Source organism: Callorhinus ursinus, unplaced genomic scaffold, assembly GCF_003265705.2.
Source record: "Callorhinus ursinus isolate GAN/ISIS: 27379988/994484 unplaced genomic scaffold, GSC_fseal_2.0 scaffold36, whole genome shotgun sequence".
In the NCBI taxonomy this organism is placed as follows: Eukaryota; Metazoa; Chordata; class Mammalia; order Carnivora; family Otariidae; genus Callorhinus; species Callorhinus ursinus.
The window spans coordinates 963449-986919 of record NW_027397098.1 but is presented as its reverse complement, the minus strand read 5'-3'; the positions used below and the strand labels follow the sequence as shown (position 1 = coordinate 986919).

Sequence of the window (23471 nt, the reverse complement as noted above, 5' to 3'; positions counted from 1 at the left end):
ACAGTCAGAGTTTTATGAAGACCTTCCTACGATGTTATATTAATCGTGGTCATCTTGTGGCTTCGAGAGTGCAGAGTTCAAATTACTGTGAACTTTCTAATTGCAAATATTTTGATTTAATGTTTTCCCACCAATAAATAACACATTTTGATAGGTCGAAAATTACTCAAGTCATGCTGTTTATAGTCCACTTTTAAGACTTGACTTTTTTTTCAACATTTTGTTTTATAGTATGATTATGAAGAGTACTTTACACTGCTACCATGGGAATATTTTTGGAAGTTGGGGGTGGGGGAGAGTGTTCTTCCAGGCTTCCTTTGCCCTGAAATGTAGTTCGCTGGCTCTTAAAATCCCCAAGGAACAATGAAAATTGCTTTAGTTTCCTAACTCCTCCCCTGACCTCTTGTCTCCAGCATTCAGCCTATCCTCACACTGCCCATTTAATTACCATCCTAACACAGGTCTCTTCCTCTGGGCCCAGTGCTTGCGTCGTGCTTTCACTGTGGACCTGCCATGCATCCTGTGTATGAACCTCTACAGTCTGCTTACAAATCCTAAAACAGGCCCTTCGTCGCTCATGCCACCGGGATGCTTCCTTGTAAAAATCTTCTTTCTGCAGCCTTGCCTAAATGCTACCTCCTCCAGAAAGCCCTCCCAGCACTTCCAGTACCGGTGAATGTTATCCAGATGCATCTTCCCAGAACATTTGCTTTGTACCTCTTTTCCAACATTATTGCATTCACTTTAATATCATAGGTGTCCCACCAATATATAAAAAATATAAACCCCTCCATTGAATGCTTACCATGCGCTAGGCACCGTGTTGGGGGCTCTTCAGCTTCCTGTGAAAAGATTATTCCTTTTTTATCTTTGTTTCTCATAGTATCCTCCTTTGGACTTACTAGATCCTTAGCAAATATTTGCCACATTGAAATGAAATGTCCTCAGGTGAAATTTCCAGATGCCTGGAAAGTAAATATCTTTATGTTACCTTCCTAGGCTCTGAGAATTTAAAGTCCAAGCTCTCCCCTCAAACCTATAAAAGTGGCTCTTCTTAATATTTCAAGGAGAATAACAATGGCTGGTCACAAGCCTGTAAAGAGGCCATGATGCTCATGAAGATATCAGAGGCTGATATCTCCATGATATTTTGGCTGACCTTGCATTTCATCAGTGTGGAATTGAAGGTGGATAGAACAAAAACTGTTCATCAGCTGAACAGACACTTACCGAGCCTTTACTTCTTGCCAGTTGCTCATGTCGCTCAGTTGGTACCGACTTGTCCGTGTGTGGGGGTGGAATTGGAGAAGTTATCAAAACAGAAGCTCATTACATCTATGCCTCTCCTTTTCATCAAGCATGGCATGGCCTTTCTCATACAGCAGATCATGTTCCGGAAGTCACTAGACCAAGACAAGGTGGGCCAGAATCAGGCTCGCTCTCCTTGCAGTGGCTCTCAGCTCGTCCTGCATATCCTTTTTTTACACCAAACAGGCAAGGCCTGACCACGTGAAAGGACATACACAGAACTGATTTCTTCGTAACTCTGAATTAGCCAAGCAGGGTGGTGAAAGGCATGTCTAAACGGGTCTACTGTGTGGTCTTCAAAATAAAGGACCTGAGCTGATTTTGTGGGAAACACCTTGCAGATACATATTGACTCATGCAACTGAAAAGCTCTCTGTAATTCAAGGAAGAGTGTTTTAAAATTAAACTGCCTTAAAAAGAAATTAGTGTGGAGAGTCGATATATTCGAAAAATTAGCCTTACGAGTCATCATCCAGTTTTACTCCTTGTAAAGAGCTACTGCCATGAATCACCTGCACTAATTTTACCAAGTGCTTTTAGTTTTCTGATTTATAATTGGCTTCTACCAGTTGAAATAGGAAATGTCCTTTAAGATAAAATTGCTTGCTGTTGTATTTATGTGCTCAAGAATCTTGCCCTGGGGTGCTTGGTTGGCTCAGTCAGTGGAGCGTGCAACTCCTGATCTCTGGGTTGTAAGTTCGAGCCTTACACTGGGTGTAGAGATTACTTCAAAAAAAAAAAAAAAAAAAAAACTTAAAAAAAAAAAGAATCTTGCCCTTATTAGTAAGGGAAAGTTAAAAACAAGCAAACAAACTTATGTATTCCTAGGTAGTATTGTGCTGGGTACAGAAGAATATGCGAAAATGGCATGTTCCCTATCTTCTGAGAGCTTGGCGTGCAAAAATAAAGGGAAAGTTGTAAAAAACAAACATGGCTTCAAAATCCCAAACCCAAAAACCTTCGGGAAACCATTTCCCATGCTTTTTAATAATACTTTTTAGCTGTTTTGATTTAGGGAAATAATGTGATGGGCCCTAAAAGGGGTGTGCTATGATCTCAGAATTATCTGTAGTCAGAAATTGATTAAATAAATATCCCAGGACAGGGGCGCCTGGGTGGCTCAGTCGTTAAGTGTCTGCCTTCAGCTCAGGTCATGATCCCAGGGTCCTGGGATCGAGCCCCGCATCGGGCTCCCTGCTCAGCGGGAAGCCTGCTTCTCCCTCTCCCACTCCCCCTGCTTGTGTTCCTGCTCTCACTATCTCTTTCTGTCAAATAAATAAATTAAATATTTTTTTTTAAAATAATAAAATAAATAAATAAATATCCCAGGACAATTTGTTTAGCCCTTTGCCAACAACTATTAACCTGTTCCTCCTTTCTGGTCCTTATTCTACTTTGATTTATAATTTCCTTGCTCCAGCTTTAATATTTTTTTTCTTCACTCTGTGTCTTTTGTGCGAGTTCCCTGAAATGCTTTGCTGAAGAAGGCTGGCTCAAAACAAGCAAGCATATGAATGTTAATTAAGTACTAACCATGGGCCAGGCACAGTGGATGGCTGAGGACTGGCAGAGGAGTCATGTACTCTGCCCTCAAGGAGGGCAGAGTGTGAGGGAGGGACATGAACCATTAATATAGGAAGTGAGTTTCAAAGTAAAAGTCTGAGGGCTAGAAGAGAACCTAGAATCGGCATGTGACCCAGACTGCTTGGGCAACAAGGAAGAGCATCAGGAAAAGCTTCTCATGATGCCAAAAGCTTCCCCCCCCCCCCACCCCGCCATTGCCCAGCAGAAGTTAGCCAGGACAGGAAAAGGGTGTAGTGGATTGGGTTTGTAAGCTCAGGAAAAAGAGGCGGAGGCACATTCAAGGACCTCGAGACATGTGAACATGCTGAGCCCAGAGAAGGGCAGGCGGCTGAACATGGCCAGAGCAGAGTGGCTTCAGAGGGCTCTTCCAGGTTCCAGGTTCAGATTTGTTTCTAAAGATTGGAAGGATGACTCCGGGGGAGACTTATTTGAATCTGTGTTTTAGAAGGAACACTCTGGGGGCACCTGGGTGGCTCGGTCGGTTAGGCATCTGCCTTTGGCTCTGGTCAGGATCCCAGGGTCCTGGATTGAGCCCCTGCTCAGCGGGGAGCCTGCCTCTCCCTCTGCCCCTGCTCCTCCCCCTGCTCGTGTGCTCGCTCACTCTGTCTCTCTCTCTCTTCCTCTGTGCTCTCTCTCAAATAAATAAATAAAAATCTTAAAAAAAAAAAGACAAAAAGACATAAAGAAAGAGGCTTAGTGAAGGCAGAGCTGACTGGCATGAAGACCAGGTTAGAAGCTCTTACTGTGATCCCCCTGAGAGAGGTTGGTGGTGGTTGCACTCAGGTGTGGCTTTGAGGATAAAGAGCTGGACAGGAGGCAGGAAGGAGCTGGTAAAGTGGTGGTGTTTACGGCATTTGGAAACCAAGTCCCTGTGGGTGAGGGGGGAATCTGGGATGACCCTTGGGTTTTCGTTGTTGTTGTTGTTTTGATTTTACCTAGCTAGTTGGATAGATGTAGTGTTGGAGAGAATGTAGACAAGCAGACCTCTAAATTCTGCCCGAGGACTACGTATGCTTGGCATGTAGTAATCATCCATGTAGGGTAGCTATCATTGTAATCATAGGCTAAACTCTTCTGCTTAATTCTAACAGAACTCTCTAGGAAGTGCTGTTCAAATATCATGATCAATATTTGGCATTCTCTAAGCAGACTGGTTCAAATCGCAACTTTTCAGCTCTATGACTTTAAGTGTCTTCACTTTTCTTGGCCTCACCTTCCTCCTATGTATCAACCCCGGCAGCAACCTAGTGAGAACCTGAGATAAGAGATTTTAAGGGCTTCGCATGACACCTGATGCATAGTCAGCTTAGTGAATGAATGAAGGCATCACTGTTGCTTCGCAGCCTCCAAGTGAGGGTGGGGTTCTCTCTTATTGAGAGCACAGGGTCTTACACTTAATGGATGGCCAATAAATATTTATTGAATCTTTAATAATGCTATTTCATCTTTTCTGATTGTCTTTCTCCTAACCTGCCAGACGTTAACCTTCTTTTAAAAAGGTTCTTTTTATGGTTTTGTCTTTGCGTGGTTTATCTTTACTTAAACCTTATTTCATTTGATCCCCCTTTTTCGCTTATAAATGACGACCCACATTTCATAATTTCTGACATTTTCCTACAAAATGTCTCCTTGGCAATCCTCCATCTGCACGCCTAACCTCACACAAGAGTGTATTCGATAGTGGGATTTGGGTCCTTGTGTGACTGGACTTCGATAAGAATTACTTGGAGTGCTGAACCTTTTCCAAAATTCTCATTGGGCTCCAGGACTTCAGCTAGCAAAGATCAGTCCATTAAGGACTTGGTGAAACAGCTTGAATTCAATCAAAGTGGACCATAGTCACTGCAAAGACATGTAATTTGGTCAGAAATATTTGCACACGAACCTATCAATTCTAGGCATGACGGGAAATTAGCAACTCTGTGATAATAAAGAAGAATTTGAAATAACTCTTGAGTTCATGAGTCTTTGCCTGTCTGTGTGTTTTAGTTGGAGGATTCCAAATATATATTCTATTATTTTACATGTGGCATTAGTATAAGCCTTGGATAAGTTTATACTGGTATCATTGATCTTTTCCCATTTTACTCCCTTTTACTGGTTATAAATGAAAATAGATAAGCATAAAAAAAACCCCAGAAATTTGCCCTGGAAAATACATTAAATTGTAACAAAGAAAAAAATCATCTATTTTGGCTCCTTCTACCACCCAAAGACACACATAACATTTTAGTATTTTGAGTTAAGCTCTACCTATATGTAGATAAATGCGCTCTCCATAAAATTTATAGTACTTACAATACACTTTCATATTTTGCTTTTTCAGAAGTTATAATAAGAGCATTTTCCTGTGTCATTAGTCTTTGAAAGTAGAACTTGAACGCTTGCATAATTGTTCCATTACACATGTAAACTTCCCATACTCTGAGATATTTTGGTTGCTAGTCCCAATAATGCCATAATGAAATCTTTGTGCAAAAATTTTACGTCTCTAAATATTTCCTTAAGACAGATCCCCAGCCGCAAAGTAACATTTTGAGACTCTAGATACATACTGTTAAACTGCTTTTCAGAAAAGTGTAGCGAATTTGCACTTTGGCCAGTGTTGTGTCTCGGCTGGTCACTGAATCACCCCTCACTATGATCTGTCTGATTTTTCACAAACCAGACAGTGCACTGGTTGGTCAGATTTGTTTTAACTGCCTCCCAGGTGGTACTTTCTGTCCTATCCCCACAATGTGACTTTTGGACACTTTTAGGACTAACTTGCCATTTAAAGGGGAAAGCTTTTTTTCCTGAAGCGTAAAGCTAGATTTCTATTCATGAGAAATTTCAAATGGTTGTTTGATGTTTACAGTGTTGCAAGTTAAGTTCCTTAAACGTGGCAGCCATTTTAAATGTTTTTATTATTTAGCACCCTTCACACAAAACTAAAATCAAGCATCCCTCTTCCCCACCGTGTTTGGGGGCTTATGTAGCAGCAGTAATTCCAAATAAATATCCCAGTTAGTTGATCCTTGGATGTTTGGACAGCTATTTGAAATCTGGGCAGTTTTCCATTATGTTGCACCTTCTGAAAATTATTTTTAAAAAATACATCATGCTTTAGTTTTAGTTTGTAGACATGAGAATTTTATGTATGTAGCCACTGCTTTCTTCATTTATCACTAAAAATATTTTATTTTTAAGATTTTATTTATCTATTTGACAGAGAGAGAAACAGCGAGAGGGAACACAAGCAGGGGGAGTGGGAGAGGGAGAAGCAGGCTTCCCGCTGAGCAGGGAGCCCGATGCGGGGCTCGATCCAGGACGCTGGGATCATGAGCTGAGCCAAAGGCAGACGCTTAGCGACTGAGCCACCCAAGCGCCCCTCATTCTTAAATAAGGCATAAATGAATTACTTTCTTTCTCTCTACTCAGTTCAGTTCAAGTTCACAGATGAAAACCAAATGCTAGATACTTTGTGCTTACAAAGGGACATGCGAACACACACACGCACACAGAACATAGTCAAACAGAGAGAGATCTCTTACCGGATCCATGCGGTACAATGTGACATGTGCTGGAACATACTTTTGATCACCTTGCATGATATACTCACTACGAGAGTCCCTTCCCCCAGTGAACAGGTTCCTCAAATAAACCACATCTGTGCTCTTAGGAACGGATCATTCGACAACCAGTTTCCATTCAAGCATTGCTATTTCCCCATGTGAATTTCTGGGCCTGCCTCGCATCTCAGCATCTTTTTCTTCATGTCTGTCTGGTGGTTGTTAATATTGGTAAATATCAAGAAATGTGATCCAAGTAGATTGCAAAGTAAAACTGAAAACCTTAAAAAAAAAAAAGATGCAGTTGTCGTGAAGTTGATGAAAGTGATATTGGAACAAAGCTAACGTTACCTACGGAGCCCCGTGAGGATGTGATAGAGTGAGAACCTTAACACAAGAGGAGAAACTGACACAGATAGTGCATCAGGATAAGTGCTTCACAAAAGAATAGGTTGCATAACAGCTGCTTTTAGAGGACCTTGGTAAAAAATGATAAAGCCCTCAGAAACATTTTTGCAAAAATAACCTTTTACACCACCAGGGTGCAAAAGTCAAGTGATGATGTCATATCACAAAATTTTGTCACTGCAAAATCCAACATTCAATTGTTCTAGAATTAGGGCATGTTTATAACTATGACTTATTTTTTAAATGATGACTTATTTTTATACTACTTATTTTATTTTCTAATTTGAAATCTTAAGTCTTTTAATATAACTTATCACTTGATGTTGCTCTCTGTATATTCAGTTATCTACTGTTGTGTAATAAGCCAGCCCAAACCTCAGGTTTCAAACAACCATTTTATTATGTCCCATAAGTCTTTGGGTTGGCCAACTTTTACACCAACATGGGTGGGACTGGAGGAGATTATGCTAAGTGAAATAAGTCAAGCAGAGAAAGTCAATTATCATACGGTTTCACTTATTCATGGAGCATAAGGAATAGCAGGGAGGACATTAGGAGAAGGAAGGGAAAAATGAAGGGGGGAATCGGAGGGGGAGACGAACCATGAGAGACTATGGACTCCGGGAAACAGACTGAAGGTTCTGGGGGGGGGGATGGGTTAGCCTGGTGATGGGTATTAACGAGGGCACGTTCTGCATGGAGCACTGGGTGTTATATGCAAACAGTGAATCGTGGAACACTACATCAAAAACTAATGGTTGTATTGTATGGTGACTAACGTAACATAACAACAACAACAAAAAAATTCTGCGGGTTGGCCAGATTCTACTTGGTTGGCTGTAGCTGGGCTTGCAGTCATGTGGGATCTTGGCTGGGTTAGAATGTTCAAGATGACTCACTCATTCATCTGGTACCTTCTCAGGGACAGCTGCAAGGCTGAGCTCAGGAGGGATGCTGGGTGACTGGCTCTTATGTTCCCCATGTGATCTGAGGGCCTCTCCTTCTCCACATGAGGGGTAGTGAGACTTCTTACATTACAGCTCAGGTTTCCCAGAAACACAAAAGCAGAAGCTACTTCTAAATACTTGGGTCCCAAACACATGGTGTCACTTCCACCACATACTATTGGTTCGATTGAGTCATGGGTCAGCTCGGCTTCCGCGTGGAAGGGGGTTGCACACAGATGTGAATATTGGAAGGCAGGGTTCACTGAAAGCCATCTATGGACGCCAGCGAACACACTGTATTGAGTGCATTCATTTAAAAAGGCATTTCCAGTACTAGTTACCCATAGAAAATGAGGAACCCCTAGAGCTGCAATCGCTTCAGTGGGTCATTTCCAAAAGCCTAATGAGCTGTGATGTCAATCGCCAATAGTCAGCCTACTTTTAAGAATCACAGGTCTCAAGCAAAGGAATTCATTTATAAGCAGATTACAGCCTCGGTTTGATTCATAAACTTCAGCCCCTTACTGTTAGATTTATGAAAGAACAAGTTTAGGTGTATTTGCCTAGGGATACTCAGCAAATGTTTGGAAAATAATTTAACGTTTGGTGTATAATAATAATTTTGAACATTTGTATGTGCTTTATAATTTAGGTAGTGCTTTTAGGTATTACCTTATTTACTTTTCATTTCAAATCTTACATGGTCGATCAGGCAGATAGGATTCCCGTTTTCAAGTGAGGAAACTAACTCAAGGTAAATTTTAAATTTTTTAAAATGTGTAAATTTTTCAGTTACACAAGTAGGAAACATTGGACCCAGAACTCCAAGTTCAGGGTTCTTTCAAACCAGCTGTCCCTCCTAGGGTTCTTTCAAACTGAGAAGGATCTCAGACTGAAACCCATTCATTCTCTCTCCATGTACATGTGTGTATGTATTCACAGGTATATAAACTGTATGTTAAAAACATTCTTAATAAGTACAGCCTTCACTGATAGGTAATGGATGAAATTCATTCTTATTACATATTTATGTATGCACACAGATATAAAATATACATTTTAAAGTATACCATTGATAAATGAATAGTCTTCATTGAATGATCTTTAGAAGGTCATTAATATCCATTTCAAGCTAAAGAATATTACAGAACCATGAATGTCTTCTGGAAGTCATCTGGTCCAACCCATTCATTTCACAGATGGGAAAAGAGGCTCACAGTGGTTAAGTTACTTGCCCCAAATCACACAGCTATTTCGTGGAAGAGCCAAGAACTGAACCTACTGTTCTTGCAACTAAATCAAGCCACCTCAAGAATAGCCTTCCAAATGAAATTGTGTGAGGAACATGATACTTTATATGTTTAAAAAATTAACCTGCGATTCACCTGGAATTCAAAGTAACACAAATTGTAACTCTTTAAGTGACTAAAGGCAGTTAAGGACCAGCTGTGCAATTTGCTGGAAGTATTGGTGTTTCTGCAAGATAGCCTAGTGCTAAGAATCCATGGAAGAGAAAAGCTGAGAACTAGCTTCAGTGTAGAGAGTTCTTCAGGAGGAAAAAGAAACCATAATCGTTGTATCCAATAACTTGTTCCATGTTCCACTGCGAGGATTATGCTAGTAGCAAAATCAAGGAATTTACATCAAACGGTCTCACAGAAGTGAGTGTGGAAACTTTTTCTGAGAATGAGGGGTTGAGATGAGCTAAATCTTGTTTTGTTTTGTTTTGTTTTTCAAATGAAAAAACTCCCATAAAGGTCAGTTCTGTAGACAGCATTTTGACAGCATTGCACTTGTTCCAGCTCCAATGTTACTGTGACAAGTAGTGAGTAATGTTGCTTTTTGACCTGAATAGAGATCCAGGGCTTTTCTTCCCCTTTCCCTCATCCTTTCCCTCCTTCGAATTCCCCTCCCTCCCTTTTTCTACTAAGGAGAAAATGTTTTCAATTTGTTAACTAAACAGATACATTCCAGAAGCCAGTCTTAATATTAGCAGTATTTACCAAAGTCCTAGTGTATGTGACTTTAAGAGCTGACCATTTAGCACGTGTTTGACTAAAGAGTCAACTTAAAAATGGGCCGAGGACCTGCACAGAATTTTTTCTGAAGAAGACATACAGATGGCCAGCAGATGCATGAAGAGATGTGCAGTATCACTAATCATCAAGAAAAGGCAAATTGAAACGAGAATGAGATCCCCTTACACCTGCCACAATGGCTAGTATCAAAAAGACAAGAAATGACAAGTGTTGGCAAGGATGTAGAGCAAAGGGAACCCTTCCTCACTGTTGGGGGGGAATGTAAGTTGATGCAGCCACTATGGAAAACAGTATGGTAGGTTCCTCAGACAACTAAAAATAGAAATGTCATACAATCTAGCAATTACACTTGTAGGTGTTTACCAAAGAAAACGAAAACACTAATCAAGAAAGACATATGCAGCCCCATGCTTACTGCAGCATTCCTTACACTAGCCGGTTAGAGGAGCAATCCAAGTGTCCATCCATAGATGAATGGCCAAAGAAGATGAGGTACAATGGAATATTACTCAGCCATAAAAAAGAAGGAAATCTTGCCATTTACAAATAGATGGACCTAGAGGGCATTATGCTAAGTAAATAAGTCAGACAAAGACAAACACCATATGATTTCACTTATTCTGGAATCTAAGAAACAAACACAACCAGAAACAGACTCATAGATACAGAGAACAAACTGGTGGTTGCCAGCGGGGAGGCAGTGGGAGAATGGGCAAAATAGACAAGGCGATTCAGAGGTACCAACTTCTAGCTATAAATCACAGGGATGAAAAGTACAGCATAAGGAACATAGTCAACAATATTGTAATAATTGTATGGTGACAGGTGGTAAGTAACTACACTTATCATGGCAAGCATTTCATAATGTATATAATTGTTGAATCACTAGGTTGGACACCTGAAACAATATAATATTGTACATCAACTGTACTTCAATTAAGAATAAAAAATTTTTAAACAAAGTCAATTAAGCTACAAGCTCCATCCCAACAGTTGAGCAGCCCAACGTGATTTCTGACTTGAGTAATTACTGGACTGAACTGATCTATCATTTTAGATGAACTGTTCACATCAAGCTGCTCAGGACCGGGAAGGCCTGAGCCAACCCAGGGGAAGGGACCTTTCCCAGGTGCACCCATTTGTCAATGCCTTTTTCGAGGAGTGTCAGTCACTTCCTAGGTACATCTTCATCACCATCTTCATATCTGTTATTTGGAATTTGGAAATATCCTCAGATGTCTCTCCAACTTCCTTAGTCAAATGGGGAAAAAAAGGCTAAAAAAAAAAAAAAAAAAAGGCAACCCCCCCCCCAAAAAACCCTTGGGAATGAAAGCCACATTTTCCTCTGAATACAAGAATCATGATGCTCATTTATATCTCTGAGTGGTTTTGTTTTATTTATGTCACTGTTTGAAGAACTTGCTGGGTCCCATTATTGTTCTGAAGTGGTCGGATTTCCTCCTCCTTATTCGGGTATGGCTATTGATTTTTTTTGACAACGCTTAATAGGAAAAGTCATAAATCTCCATGCAGCAGAGCCATAGAACCATACGTATCCGGGCAAGTGGGCATGTGCTGGTTGTGAGGAGGAAATCTTGCGTCACCATTGTTCAGCCACCAGACCGATGCTGTTGGAGAGAAGACATGTCACAGGCTTGAACCTGCACATGATTGAAGTATTCAAGCAAGCTTTAAGAAATATTATGTGGTTTTAAAAATATTTTAGTCACAAATCAAATGTCAGCTCTAAGGGCAGTGTTTATAGAGTACTGCTGCTCTGTGTGATACAGCCCCATAAAAAGATAGAAGTGCCTGCATATTTGCACCAGAAGGCACTTTTTTCTTAGGAGCCCATTATTTGGGGGATACTTTTATAGCATCAGCAAGTCCAATTAGAAACTTCCAGTACTTCTTACTGCTTCTGCTTTCTCATCATCTCCACTGGTGTCCTCTCAGACCAAGCCACCACCTGATTTTTTTTTCCAGGTTCTAGCAACACCCCACTGCAGGTTCACTGGCCACCCACTTCATCCATTCTCCATGAGACTGCTAGTTATTCAGTTCATATCTTGTCCTGCATAAAACTCTGAAATGCTTTCCCAATTTTTTCATCAGGTAGGGTTTGATCAGGGAAAGAAAACAGCTAGAGGTGAAATGGAACAAGGATTTAGTATAGAGATTCGAACTTCAGCAGTTCTTGGGGGAAGTGAGCTGAAAATCAATTCACCCAACATCAACTTGCCAATTTGACCCCTGCATCTAAAATTGCAGAGCAGGTACCTTCAGCCAGGTCCAGGACCAGGTGTGACAGAGGCAGGGGCAGGAAAAGGGCATGAGTCTATGAAATCCAGGAGGACACTCATTCGTATGTAAAATTTTCAGGAAGTTCTATCCTCTGAAATGTGAAATGTAACCGAAATGAATATTCAACTCAGGGAGACAGAAAAATCTTAAGCATAACAGCCTGAGTGAAATAACTGGCAAAATCTCGGGGAAGCAAAACGAAAATTGCCCCCCAAACTACCCACCCACCACCAAATCTCTAACAGCTTGGCAAATTTGCTCTATATTTTATAAAAGTTAATTTGTGCCTGTATTTTCAAAAATGACACATCCTACATATTGTCTCTGGTTTCCAGCTCAACCCTATAGTACTGGGTCTCTTCTCTTGTCTTTTTTTTTTTTTCTTTGAGGTGTGCTTCTATACACATTGGGGTTAGAAGTATTGTTTCCTTTGACCAGGCTTGTACCGGTAATTGCAGACTAGCCTCCGTGTCTCTGACTGCTCAGATTTCACATTTGAAGTACAACAAAGCTTTTGGCAACTGCGTTTATAGCTCCGCTCTTTTCCCACTACCTTCTGTTGCAGGTGTGTGCAGTGCCGAAGCTTGCCATGGATACTCTGGAAAATGCCGGAAGCCTGCTTTTTTTGGTGCAGGTCACTCCTGTCTGTACACCAGCAGCTCTCATTGTCCATTACCCTCCTCCGTATTCTGTGAACTCTTCACTCTGTGGTGGATGGCCAATGGTAGCCCCTTGCCTATACAGCTTTCGGGCTGAATGTGGGTGAAAGAGCCATACAGGAACCGCACATAACCGTGCAGGAACCGTGAGCATTATATACATATTTTATTGCACTAAAAGACACATTCCAGCTTAGAGCAATGTCGGCTACAGTTTGTTCTTTCATCCTTTCTTATCCTTTAAGTGTGAGTTACATTGTTTGTGATCATAGGAAGCAGCAACTCACTCTGCCTGAGGAATTTCCCAGGAGAGATGACATTTAAGTGTTTTTTTTTTTTGTTTTTTTTTTTTAACAGATTCACAGGTTGTGAGCTTGCAACTTACTAACATTGCTCTTTCAAATCTGTATCAATTAACCAGGCAGTTTGGTACTTTTCTAGTAAAAGTGCTACTGCTGTTGGTTTGATTTTTTTTTTTCCTTTTTACAAAATTGAAGCCTAGTTGACATGCAATGATAGTGATAGTGTTTCATCAGTTTATCCAAGTTTCTGGGCCCCATCAGCCAAAAGGAAGGAAAGAACAAGTTAATCCCTATGGAAGATTGAATCGATCATTAATGAACTTGATTTTTGTCACCAGAAAGAACTAGCTACATATTCCTTGCTCTCAGTAACAGGGAATAAGTCAATGAAGAGTGAAGTCCTAGACATCATCAAGGAAAATCATTGTCCTGTGCGGTGACCGGCAGGCACACGGCGACTCTCTAAACAGACACCGGCTTCTGTCACCATGTGAATTATTTAGATGATGGAAGCTTGGCTTGCAGAAGAGCACTACCAACCAAAAGCTAATGGCCATGCTAGCCACAAGTCCTACAGTTGTCTATCAAACCGTCGAAATCAATTATTTACACATTATGGGCCAGTGCATATCAAACTTCTCAGTTCCAGATAATTGCAGTGGATTGATGTAAAACTGCCTTGGGCTCAGTGCTCCTTTCTCCCCAAACGTGGTCTCTTTTCCCCTTGTCTCTTGAATGTACCGCTGTGAATCATCCTCTACCTGACGCTCCCCCAAATGATCTCCTCTCTAACCAGACACTTCCTCTGGAAAAAAAAAAAAACAACTAATAACCACCTAGGGAATACATAGTAGTTCCACTGTAGCCGAAAAGAACAGAACTATCATTTGTTAACCAAGTGCTGTGTGCTTTGATACTTGGTAGCTCATTTCACTGAATGCCTAGGACAACGTAGGAAATGTGCTTTTGTTATTCTAATTTACGGATAAGAAAACTGATGCTTAGAAGTTCAGGGATTTCAGAATGTCTTTAAGGAACAGCTTGAGAGCTTCAGAGGCGTGTTCTTTTACCTGGTTCCCAATTTGTCAGCATCCTCCGAATGTATGCGGCTAGCACTCCGTGTAGACCACTGTTTCTGGCAGGGGTTTCACTCTTGGCCGCGAAGGTGTTTGTCTTCACGCTTTCAGTCGTGGCTTCTTTCCAAGAGAATCCCTTCATTGAGGAAACATACGGACGCATGAACACTCTGGAGCTGGGGTTCTTGTCAGTGATGGAAACTTGGTGAATACTTAGTATGTGTTACAAATGAAAATAAATAGGATAAATAGAGAGGTTTTTACTCTTTGGAGACAGCAAATTTCAGTTTCAAGTAAGTTATAGTCGCTTTCATTATAACAAAGTTTTCATTATAACTTTTTTTTTAAGATTTATTTATTTATTTGAGAGAGCACGCATGTGCCTGCTCTCATAGGGCGGAAGGGCAGAGGGAGAGAGAGAATCTTCAAGCAGACTCTCCGCTGAGCACGGACCCCTTCACTCCTGACACAGGGATCAATCCCAGGACCCCAAGATCATGACTTGAGCCAAAACCAAGAGTCAGATGCTTAATCAGCTGTGCCACCCAGGCGCCCTGGATTTTTGCTTTTAATGATTTTTGAAGTCTTTCTATGTACCCTAGACAAAAGAAAACATCTAGAGCAAGAGAGGTTTTTATTCTTGTCTTTTTATTATTAAATCTAGGCGTGCCCCCCAGTTGTTTTTTGGGGGAATAATCTGTGAAATAATCAAGGTCAAAGATTTTTGTCCTACGTGTATTTATATCTACAATTTCTGGCACATGATGGACCTTTCAACAGAATTTTTTTCACTTGGATAGTGAATGAGTAATGGAATGATCAGTAGCCTCAGTATATTTAATTTATTTGGGAAAATGACAAATGAAAAAGTTCTGATACAAGGCTGGTTTTGACATAAGTTATTGATTATGAGGGTTTTTTTTTTAATGGAAATTATTGTTGAATTAACCAAGGAAGTATAGCCATGACTAATGAGATAAAATTAAGCAAAAGGAAACTGTGAACTGAATACCAAGAAATATTTTCAGTAGATGAGGCTGGGATTAAGTCAGGCAAAGAAGTTCCAGTGGAAGTGGCCGGAGGACATCTAACACCATGCACGTCACTTAAGGCTGCAGTGAACTTCCACAATTTACTAGAGACTGACTCTGGCTTTGGCAGGATGATAAGTGGGATCATATCTCTAATTTAATTGATTCTCTTTCTTACACAGGTGTACATTCGCAGCCTCCTATCCCCGATGGATGGAATTTATGGGTGTGTTAAATTTTCTGATTATAGTTTTCTTTTCTTTTTTTTCCAGAAAACACTCTTTTCAGAGCATCTCCTGGTATCACCAGAAATGTCTTCCTTAAGTGGGAAAGTCCAAACGGTTTTGGGCCCCGTGGAGCCCAGCAAACTGGGCCGTACTCTGACCCACGAACATCTGACAATGACCTTTGACCACTGTTACTACCCACCTCCTCCGTGTCATGAAGCTGCCTCTCAGGAACCTATTATGATGAAAAACTTATTCTGGATTCAAAAAAACCCGTATTCCCATAAAGAGAATCTTTGGCTGAATCAGGAGACGGAAGCTGTAAGGGAAGAATTGTTGTATTTTAAAGCCAACGGTGGAGGGGCTCTGGTGGAGAACACAACTGTTGGAATTAGCCGAGACGTGAAGACTCTGAGGTGGCTGGCAGAGGAGACGGGCGTCCATATCATATCTGGAGCTGGGTTTTACGTGGAGGCAACTCACTCTCCGGAGACCAGAGCCATGTCAGTGGAGCAGGTGAGGAGCCCTGAGGACTTGAACAATATTTGCGTGTCAATTCAGAAAGGCCAGAACCTCAGACATTGGATTTTCCCTCTGTGCCATCTCCATTGGGGAATGTCACTGACTCAGAGGTAGCTGGGCATTGCTACAGAAATGTGCTAGCTAGCAATGACATCTGCCAGTGGGGACCCAAATTAGGAACATTTCGTCTCATAAAGAAAAAAGCATCGAGGGAGGAGAGCTTAACCCACTAGTCACTGAAAAATTCCAAGTGTTAACACTTAGATTTGGATATGTGGTATTCCTGCTCCATAGTGGTGGTACAGCCTGTTTGTAAACCTCATTTTCCCATTATAAACTGCAGTTATGTAACCTCGATTTTCTTTCTGGATTTTATAATAACCAGCAATAAAAATTTACTGTAGGGTGAGACTTGGCAGGCAGAGACTTGGCACACGGGCGGATATGTTTCCTTCTTTTACAAAACAGGAAGGGTGGAAGAAAATCCATTCCTGTTTTTGTTATCATATGATCTTAAGGAAGAATGGGCAGAAGGAAGGAAATCTTTCAGAGAGAAACAGAAAGAATTAGCCACAAAGCTTCTTGGCATATATATGTGCTCTCCTTCTGAACATGTCTGTGTGTGTTTATACATGTTTATACCTATTGGCTATATTTATATGTGTCATCCATTGCCTACTTGAAAGGCATAGCATGTCAGCTGCAGTCTTTGCAACGATTCAGTTAGTCATTAAAATCTTTGTATTGCAAAACTTTATCTGCATCATTTTCCAATCAGACCTTTACCTTTTTATATGCTTATATTATTTGAAGACTATCCTGAAGTCAGCCATTACACATTCTTCCAACCACTCTTAGTAGTAATATACATAGGAATCAAAAAATGTCATATTAGTATTGTGTGTTGTGAATATTCTATGCTGTATGGGGTTAAGCACTGCATAAATAAGGGAGAATTAAAGGATTAGTTGATACAGTTGATGTATGTTCAAGGGCAGTCTTTTTATGTTCTAGATGTTTCTCAGGTTAAATTATAGATTTTTTTTTCTCATCTGAATGTACTTTCATGAAGTCACCTTTTTTTCCCCTATAGCTTCCTAAAGCCACAAATTTCTTGTTAAATAATCACAGTAAGATATTATTGAATCTTTGATTTAGAATAACTTGTTGAATTTGAGATTTGGCCTTTCTCATTGACCCATACTAATTGAATGGATGGTGAATACATTCTTAAAAGAACGAATGGCTGAAGGAATAAATCCATTCACATACTGTGGCGACTCTGGGTTGATAAATTCCAGCCTACAGAATGCTTTCTTTCCTGCTCTTCCTTAGCTTACTGATGTCCTCATTCATGAAATTCTCCATGGGGCCGATGGAACGACTATCAAGTGTGGCGTCATCGGAGAAATTGGTTGCTCCTGGCCTCTGGCTGAGAATGAAAGGAAAGTTCTTCAAGCAACTGCTCATGCTCAGGCTCAGCTAGGCTGTCCTGTTATTATTCATCCGGGGAGGAATCCAAGTGCACCATTTCAGATCATCCGAGTGTTGCAAGAAGCAGGTGTAGACATCTCCAAAACAGTTATGTCTCACATCGATAGGTAAGCAGACTCTCTTCAAATTAGTTCAAGTCACCAGATGATTATGGATGATCAAATAAATAATATCAGATTGATGAAACGCTAATCACCTAGAGAAAACCACTAACTACCTGGATGACAATATTTTATAAGAGACATTCGTAAAAGTCAATGCTGCCTTTTCTGTGTCCTGAAAATGCAATTATAAAACATAATACTGGGGCATAAGCCTGGGTGGTTCACTCAGTTGAGCATCAGACTATTGATTTCAGCTCAGGTCGTGATCTCAGGGTCGTGAGATAGAGCCCTACGTGGGGCTCCGGGCTCCACACTGAGCCCGGAGTCTGCTTGAGATTCTCTCTCCCTCTCCTTCTGCCCCTCCCTTCCAATTCCACTCCCTCTCCCTCTCTCTCAAATAAATAAATCTTTAAAAAAAAAACATAATAGAAATGGGTATATTATTTGTTTGGTAGTATTCTTAGTTTCCAGGGGCTACATAACAAATTATAAGAAACTGGGTGGCTTAAAACAAGATATTTCTTTCTCACAGCTCTGGAGGCCTGAGCTGCACTTCCTCCAAAGGCTCTAGGGGAAAATCCTACCTTGTTTCTTCCATTGTCTGGTTTCCTTGGCTTGTGGCTACATAACTTCAGCTTCTGCCCTTTTCTTTACATGGCCCCCTCCTGTCTGTCTGTGTCTTCTCCTCTTCTGTTTCTTAGAAGGGCACATCATTAGATTGAGCATCCACTCACACAACCCAGAATGATCTCCTCTTGAGATCCTTAACGTCATCACAGCTGCAGACTCTTTTCCCAAATAGGGTCACTTTCAGAGGTTCAGAGGGTTAACACATGGACATATCTTTGTGGAGCTCACTGCTCAACCCCAACACATTATATTAGATGTGTAGGGGCCCGCAAAATAAGTGACTATTTGAACAGATGTTGGCTGCAGTTCATTTTATGAAGAAGCCTAACAGTATTGCAAAGGCTAGACACTGGCCTTCAGATGAAGTTGATTAAGGAATTAACACAGGAAAAATGAGACTAATAATACATTACGATTATTTCTATCTTGCATATTGGAGTAAAGCCATATTAACAGACCGGTAGCTCCTCATCGTCGCACCTGGCATTCTGCTATTTAATAAACTAACAGTCCTACAGAATGTATTGATAAAATGCTTCTACTTAATAGAAATATTATAAAATCCTGGGCTGAAAAGAAATTAAAAGTTATAATTGTGGCAGAATGGAGAAGGCGATATTAATGGAGAGACTGAGAACATCAAGGTAAAGGCAGTTTTCCTGGCAACTGGGTTGGTACCAAGATCAACACATGCCTATTTTCAAGATCTTCTGGTTGTACTGATAAAGTAGAGGGATGCTTCTAGATCCCCAGCAGTGTGTCCTAGTATGAAGAATAGAATCTTTGGACCCAGAGGACTCCTGATTTTACATCGTGACCCTACCATTTCCTGTGAGATCTGGGGTAAGTTCATATGAATTTAAAATAATGTATTTGATAATGTTACCTTGTATGATTTAGAACGTATGTAGCATCTGTAATCCAGAAGGATGGTTCTTTAATACTTTTTAAACAGTCTGAAGTATGTCATGCAAGTGAGTAAGATAATATGTATTTTTAAATTTTATAAATATTTCTTGGGTTTTTGGAAACATTGTATTCTGCTGTTATTATGCTCTCTATAGGTCCATTAGACTACAGTTAGTAACCAGGTTCAAATATTCTGTATTCTTGCTGACTTTGTGACTGCTCAATCTATTGTTACCAAAAAAAAAAAAAAAAGAAGTATGTTAAAAGTCTATTATGGTGGATTTTTAAATTTCTTATTGTACATATTTCAAGTTTTTTCTTTATATATTTTGAAGCTATGCCATCACATGCATACAAGTTGTTTCACTTCCCTGGAGAACTGAAACTTATTTCAACATATACTGAACTGCCTTATCTCTAGTAATTTGAGTAATTCTTTTTGTTTTAAAGGCTGTTTCATCTGATATTAATGTGACTAACCTGATCTTTCTGTGTTGGTTTTATAATCTAGAGATGTCTTACACACACCCAGCACGTGGCTGGGTTTTGGGTTTTATCCAGTCTCTTTTTCTAGATGAAAACTTCAGTTTTTTTACATTGACTATGTTTACTAAAATGTTTGTTCCCACTTTTTTTCTTAAGATTTTATTTATTTAACATTTATTTGAGAGAGAGAGAGCATGTGTGTGTGGGTGGGGGGAGGGGTAGAGGCAGAAAATCTCAAGCCAACTCCTTGCTGAGCATGGAGCCCAAAGCAGGGCTCAATCTCAGGAGCCCAAGATGATGACCTGAGTCAAAACCAAGAGTTGGACGCTTAACCAACTGAACTATCCAGGCGCCCCCCTCCCACTTTTTCTTTTGGTCATAGTTAATGTCATCCTTTCCTGATGTCTTTTATTGATTTTTTTCACCTTCTTATTTTATCTTTCCCCTTTAATACTTTGGAAGGCATCTATACTATTTCTATCCTGTCAGTGGTTATAATAGAAAATGTAACATGTATATTTAACATATCACATTTTAAATATAATATTTTACCAACCTTCCTGGTAATACAAAGACCTTAGAATCCGTCAACTTCAATCATTTACCATCTGACTTACATACTATTATTTTTCCAGGATGGGTGTCTATTTTCCTTTTTATAATCCCAGTGATTAGACATTATCTTACTATTATAAAACATATAGATGGTCAATGTATATTTAGATTAGCCTTTCTGTTTCCTATTTTCTTTGCTTACCATTCCCTCTTCATCTCAGGTCTTTATCCTTGAATTTCCTAAGGTACATCATTTGAAGTTCCTTCGGTGTGTGTCTGTTTTGGTAATACATACTTAGTATGTATGTATCTGAAAATGACTTCATTCCTTCATTCATAAGAGATAATTAAATAGGATACATGATTTACAATAATTACTTAAAGTAGACAATTCTACCTAAAAGTTATTTTTTCTAAGTGCTTTAAAGATATTCAATTTTCAACTGACATTCATTATTGCTGTTCATAAGTCAGCTGAACCTAATTATGCTTCCTTGGAAGTAACCTGCCTTTTCTTTCTGTTTTTAACATCTTTATCTCTGGGAGTCTATATCTGCACTACGATCTCTCTCAGTGTGAATTTCTTTTTATCATGTATGCTTGCGATTCCTGGATATGAAGATGTATTTTTTCATTTGTTTCTGGAAAACTTCAGCCATTGTCTCTTCAAATAGTGCTTCATCCATATCTTCTTATTTTCATCATAAACTCCAGTTTCAAATACGTAAGATCTGATGACCTGTCCTGCAGATTTCTTAACATCTCGTTCATTTTTCCATCCATTTGCATATCGGACCTAGTTTCTTAAAGTTCTTTCTTCCTATTTACTACTTCTCTCTCCAGCAAAATCAATCTGCTGCCTAATCTATCAATTTGGTTTATAATATTAAGAAACAGAAAACTTAAAACCATAGTCCTTTTAAAAAAATTTCTATAAATTCTATTTACTTTTTTAAAAGATTTATTTATTTATTTTGGCAGGGGAAGAGCGAGTAGGCGTGGGGGGTGGGGCAGAGGGAGAGAATCTCAGGCAGACTCTCTGCTGAGCATGGAGCCATCATGGGGCTCCATCTCTGCACCCAAGACATCATGACCTGAGCCTAAATCATGAGTCGGTTTTTAACTGACTGAGCCTCTCAGGCACCCCTCTATTTGTTTACTTTTTTCTTTAAGGTTTTAACATTCTTTATTTTAGACATTTAGATTTAAGGTGTTGAAACCTACTTGGTTTTGTGGGAAGGAGACCCTGACTGGCAATGTATTATGGAAAATCTAGCTGTAACTGACAAGAGGCTCTCTAGTAAACCAATGGGCATATAATTTGGATGAGGGTATAATGTTTTAGAGAAAGATAGTGCAAGCGAGAGCTAGCATGGGGGAAGGGGTAGGTGGGAAGGAGTAGAGAGAGAGAGAGATTCTTTAAGCAGACTCAGAACTCAGAGCAAGGAGCCCAACACAGAGCTCGATCCTACAACCCTGAGATCATGACCTGAGCCAAAATCAAGAATCAAACACTTAACCGACTGAGCCACCCAGGGGCCCCTATTTGTTTACTTTTTAATTCTGCTTGGTTAATTTTGATAACTTATTTTTCCTTCAGTATGTTTTCAGTTCAATCTTTAAAAAATATTAAACAAATATTTACCTTTGATTAATAAATCTAATTTCTAATGTCTTTCTCCCCCTGATTTTATTGTTTGTTGGTTCTTTGGGCTCTCATTCATGTGAGATTATTTTCTTGTATTAAAAAAATGTTATCATGATCTTGGATTCCTTGGAAATTATTATGAGTCCTAGGCTGGAGGAATTTTTCCCCCATTCATTTGTTGGTTTGTTTTGTTTACTTCTTGTAGGCAGTTAGAGGGCACCATCAATCTGGGACTACTTTAAACTCAATTTCTAAAAATTAAAAAAATTATTTATTTGTGGTAAAATAGTCATAAAATTTACCATCTTACATCCATTTTGAAGTATAAAATTCAATAGTGTTAAATACATCCACATTGTTGTGCAACCAAACTGCAGAACTCTTCATCTTGCAAAACTGAAACTGTCTACTCACTGAACAGCTCCCTACTCCCCCTCCCCACTGGCCAAGGCAACCACCATTCTATTGTTCACCTCTAAGAATCTGACAACTCTAGGTACTTCATACAAGTGGAATCATACAGGATTTGGTTTTTTTGTGACTATTTTTTAAAAGATTTTTATTTATTTGAGAGAGAGAGAGAGAGAGTGAACAGGAGGGAGAGGGAGAGAGAACCTGAAGCAGACTCCATGCTGAGTATAGAACCCAATGTGGGGCTCAATCTCACGACCCGGAGATCATGACCTGAGCCAGTACCAAGAGTCAGACACTCAACCAACCGAGCCACCCAGGCACCCCCTTTTGTGGCTCTCTAAACTTTTGAGTTGAGGGGTTTAAAACCACACAAGTGAATTCCGTCTCCTAAACTCAGTGAATAGCAGGCTTGCAGCTACGGATTCTTACTGGAGATGGTTTTTCTCACTCTGCTTCCTTTTCACCAGAAAACAAGACTGAGAAAGGCATATAATCTCCAAAGATTCCATCTGTGGACCAGGTTTTTCCTCCTCCTCCGCCCCCATGGGTGTTGTCTGGGATGAGGGAGCACTCCCTTTATGTGCTGATGGGAACTGTGTCTCCAGTTTACCTCCTAATTACCCAGGCTGGGCTCTGTCTCACTTTGGCCCATTAACGTACCCCCCACCCACCAGGCAAATGGGTGGTCTAGGTCTCCCCTTACCTCTCACCTTCTCTGCTCTCTTGTTTCTGCACCATGAGCAAGTCCTTTACTTCCCCACCAGCCTAACCAAGCATTTAAAAATAGGATTTTTTTTCCCCTTTCATTTTATTCAGTATTTTGCATGCACTATGTAGGACAGGCTTTCTGTGAACATTTCATCTACCATACTGCTTGAACTGGCCCATGATGATTCTTAAAGAAGAATCTTTCTAATTCTCTGTATAGTTAGACATGTTGGTAAGTTAGAAGATTATGCTTGTAAAAACTAACGATGTAATGTATGGTGATTAACATAACATAATAAAATAAAATTAAAAAAATAAAGTAAACTTTTGTTGGAAATTGTGAAATAAATCTTAACTCAAGTACAGTAGAACATCCTTGCTCATAAAATCAAACAACATATATATTGTACACATATGTGTATTTTATTTTAAATAACAAAGCTACATTGTCTGATTTTTCAGTGCCTCCCTCTAGAATGGCTCAGGATGGAACTGAGAGGTTGGCCTGACATCAGACAAATTCAGAGCATCCTGGGAAATCCTGAGACCATTTCTAGAGCATCCC

The 23471-nt window shown here is 39.9% G+C and overlaps 1 protein-coding gene and 1 long non-coding RNA gene across 4 annotated transcripts in view; one reads left to right on the top strand and one right to left on the bottom strand.

The window, feature by feature from the left end:
* PTER (phosphotriesterase related) overlaps positions 1-23471 on the top strand; it is a 66231-nt gene that overhangs the window by 18084 nt on the left and 24676 nt on the right. For both annotated transcript variants that reach the window (XM_025853426.2, XM_025853427.2), the window contains exons 2-3: positions 15482-15952; positions 17294-17559. In XM_025853426.2, the coding sequence (XP_025709211.1) occupies positions 15521-15952; positions 17294-17559 (698 nt within the window). In that variant the 5' untranslated portion in view covers positions 15482-15520. The remainder of the gene's footprint in view (positions 1-15481; positions 15953-17293; positions 17560-23471) is intronic.
* LOC141370501 (uncharacterized) overlaps positions 1-23471 on the bottom strand; it is a 41666-nt gene that overhangs the window by 14540 nt on the left and 3655 nt on the right. The window contains exons 1-4 of one of the 2 annotated variants that reach the window (XR_012374561.1): positions 18141-19024; positions 14173-14314; positions 1231-1403; positions 806-965 (exon numbers count right to left, since the gene is read on the bottom strand). This is a non-coding gene — a long non-coding RNA (uncharacterized lncRNA). Of the gene's footprint in view, positions 1-805; positions 966-1230; positions 1404-14172; positions 14315-18140; positions 19025-23471 lie in introns of those variants that run through there. The other variant, XR_012374560.1, reaches the window with a different exon arrangement.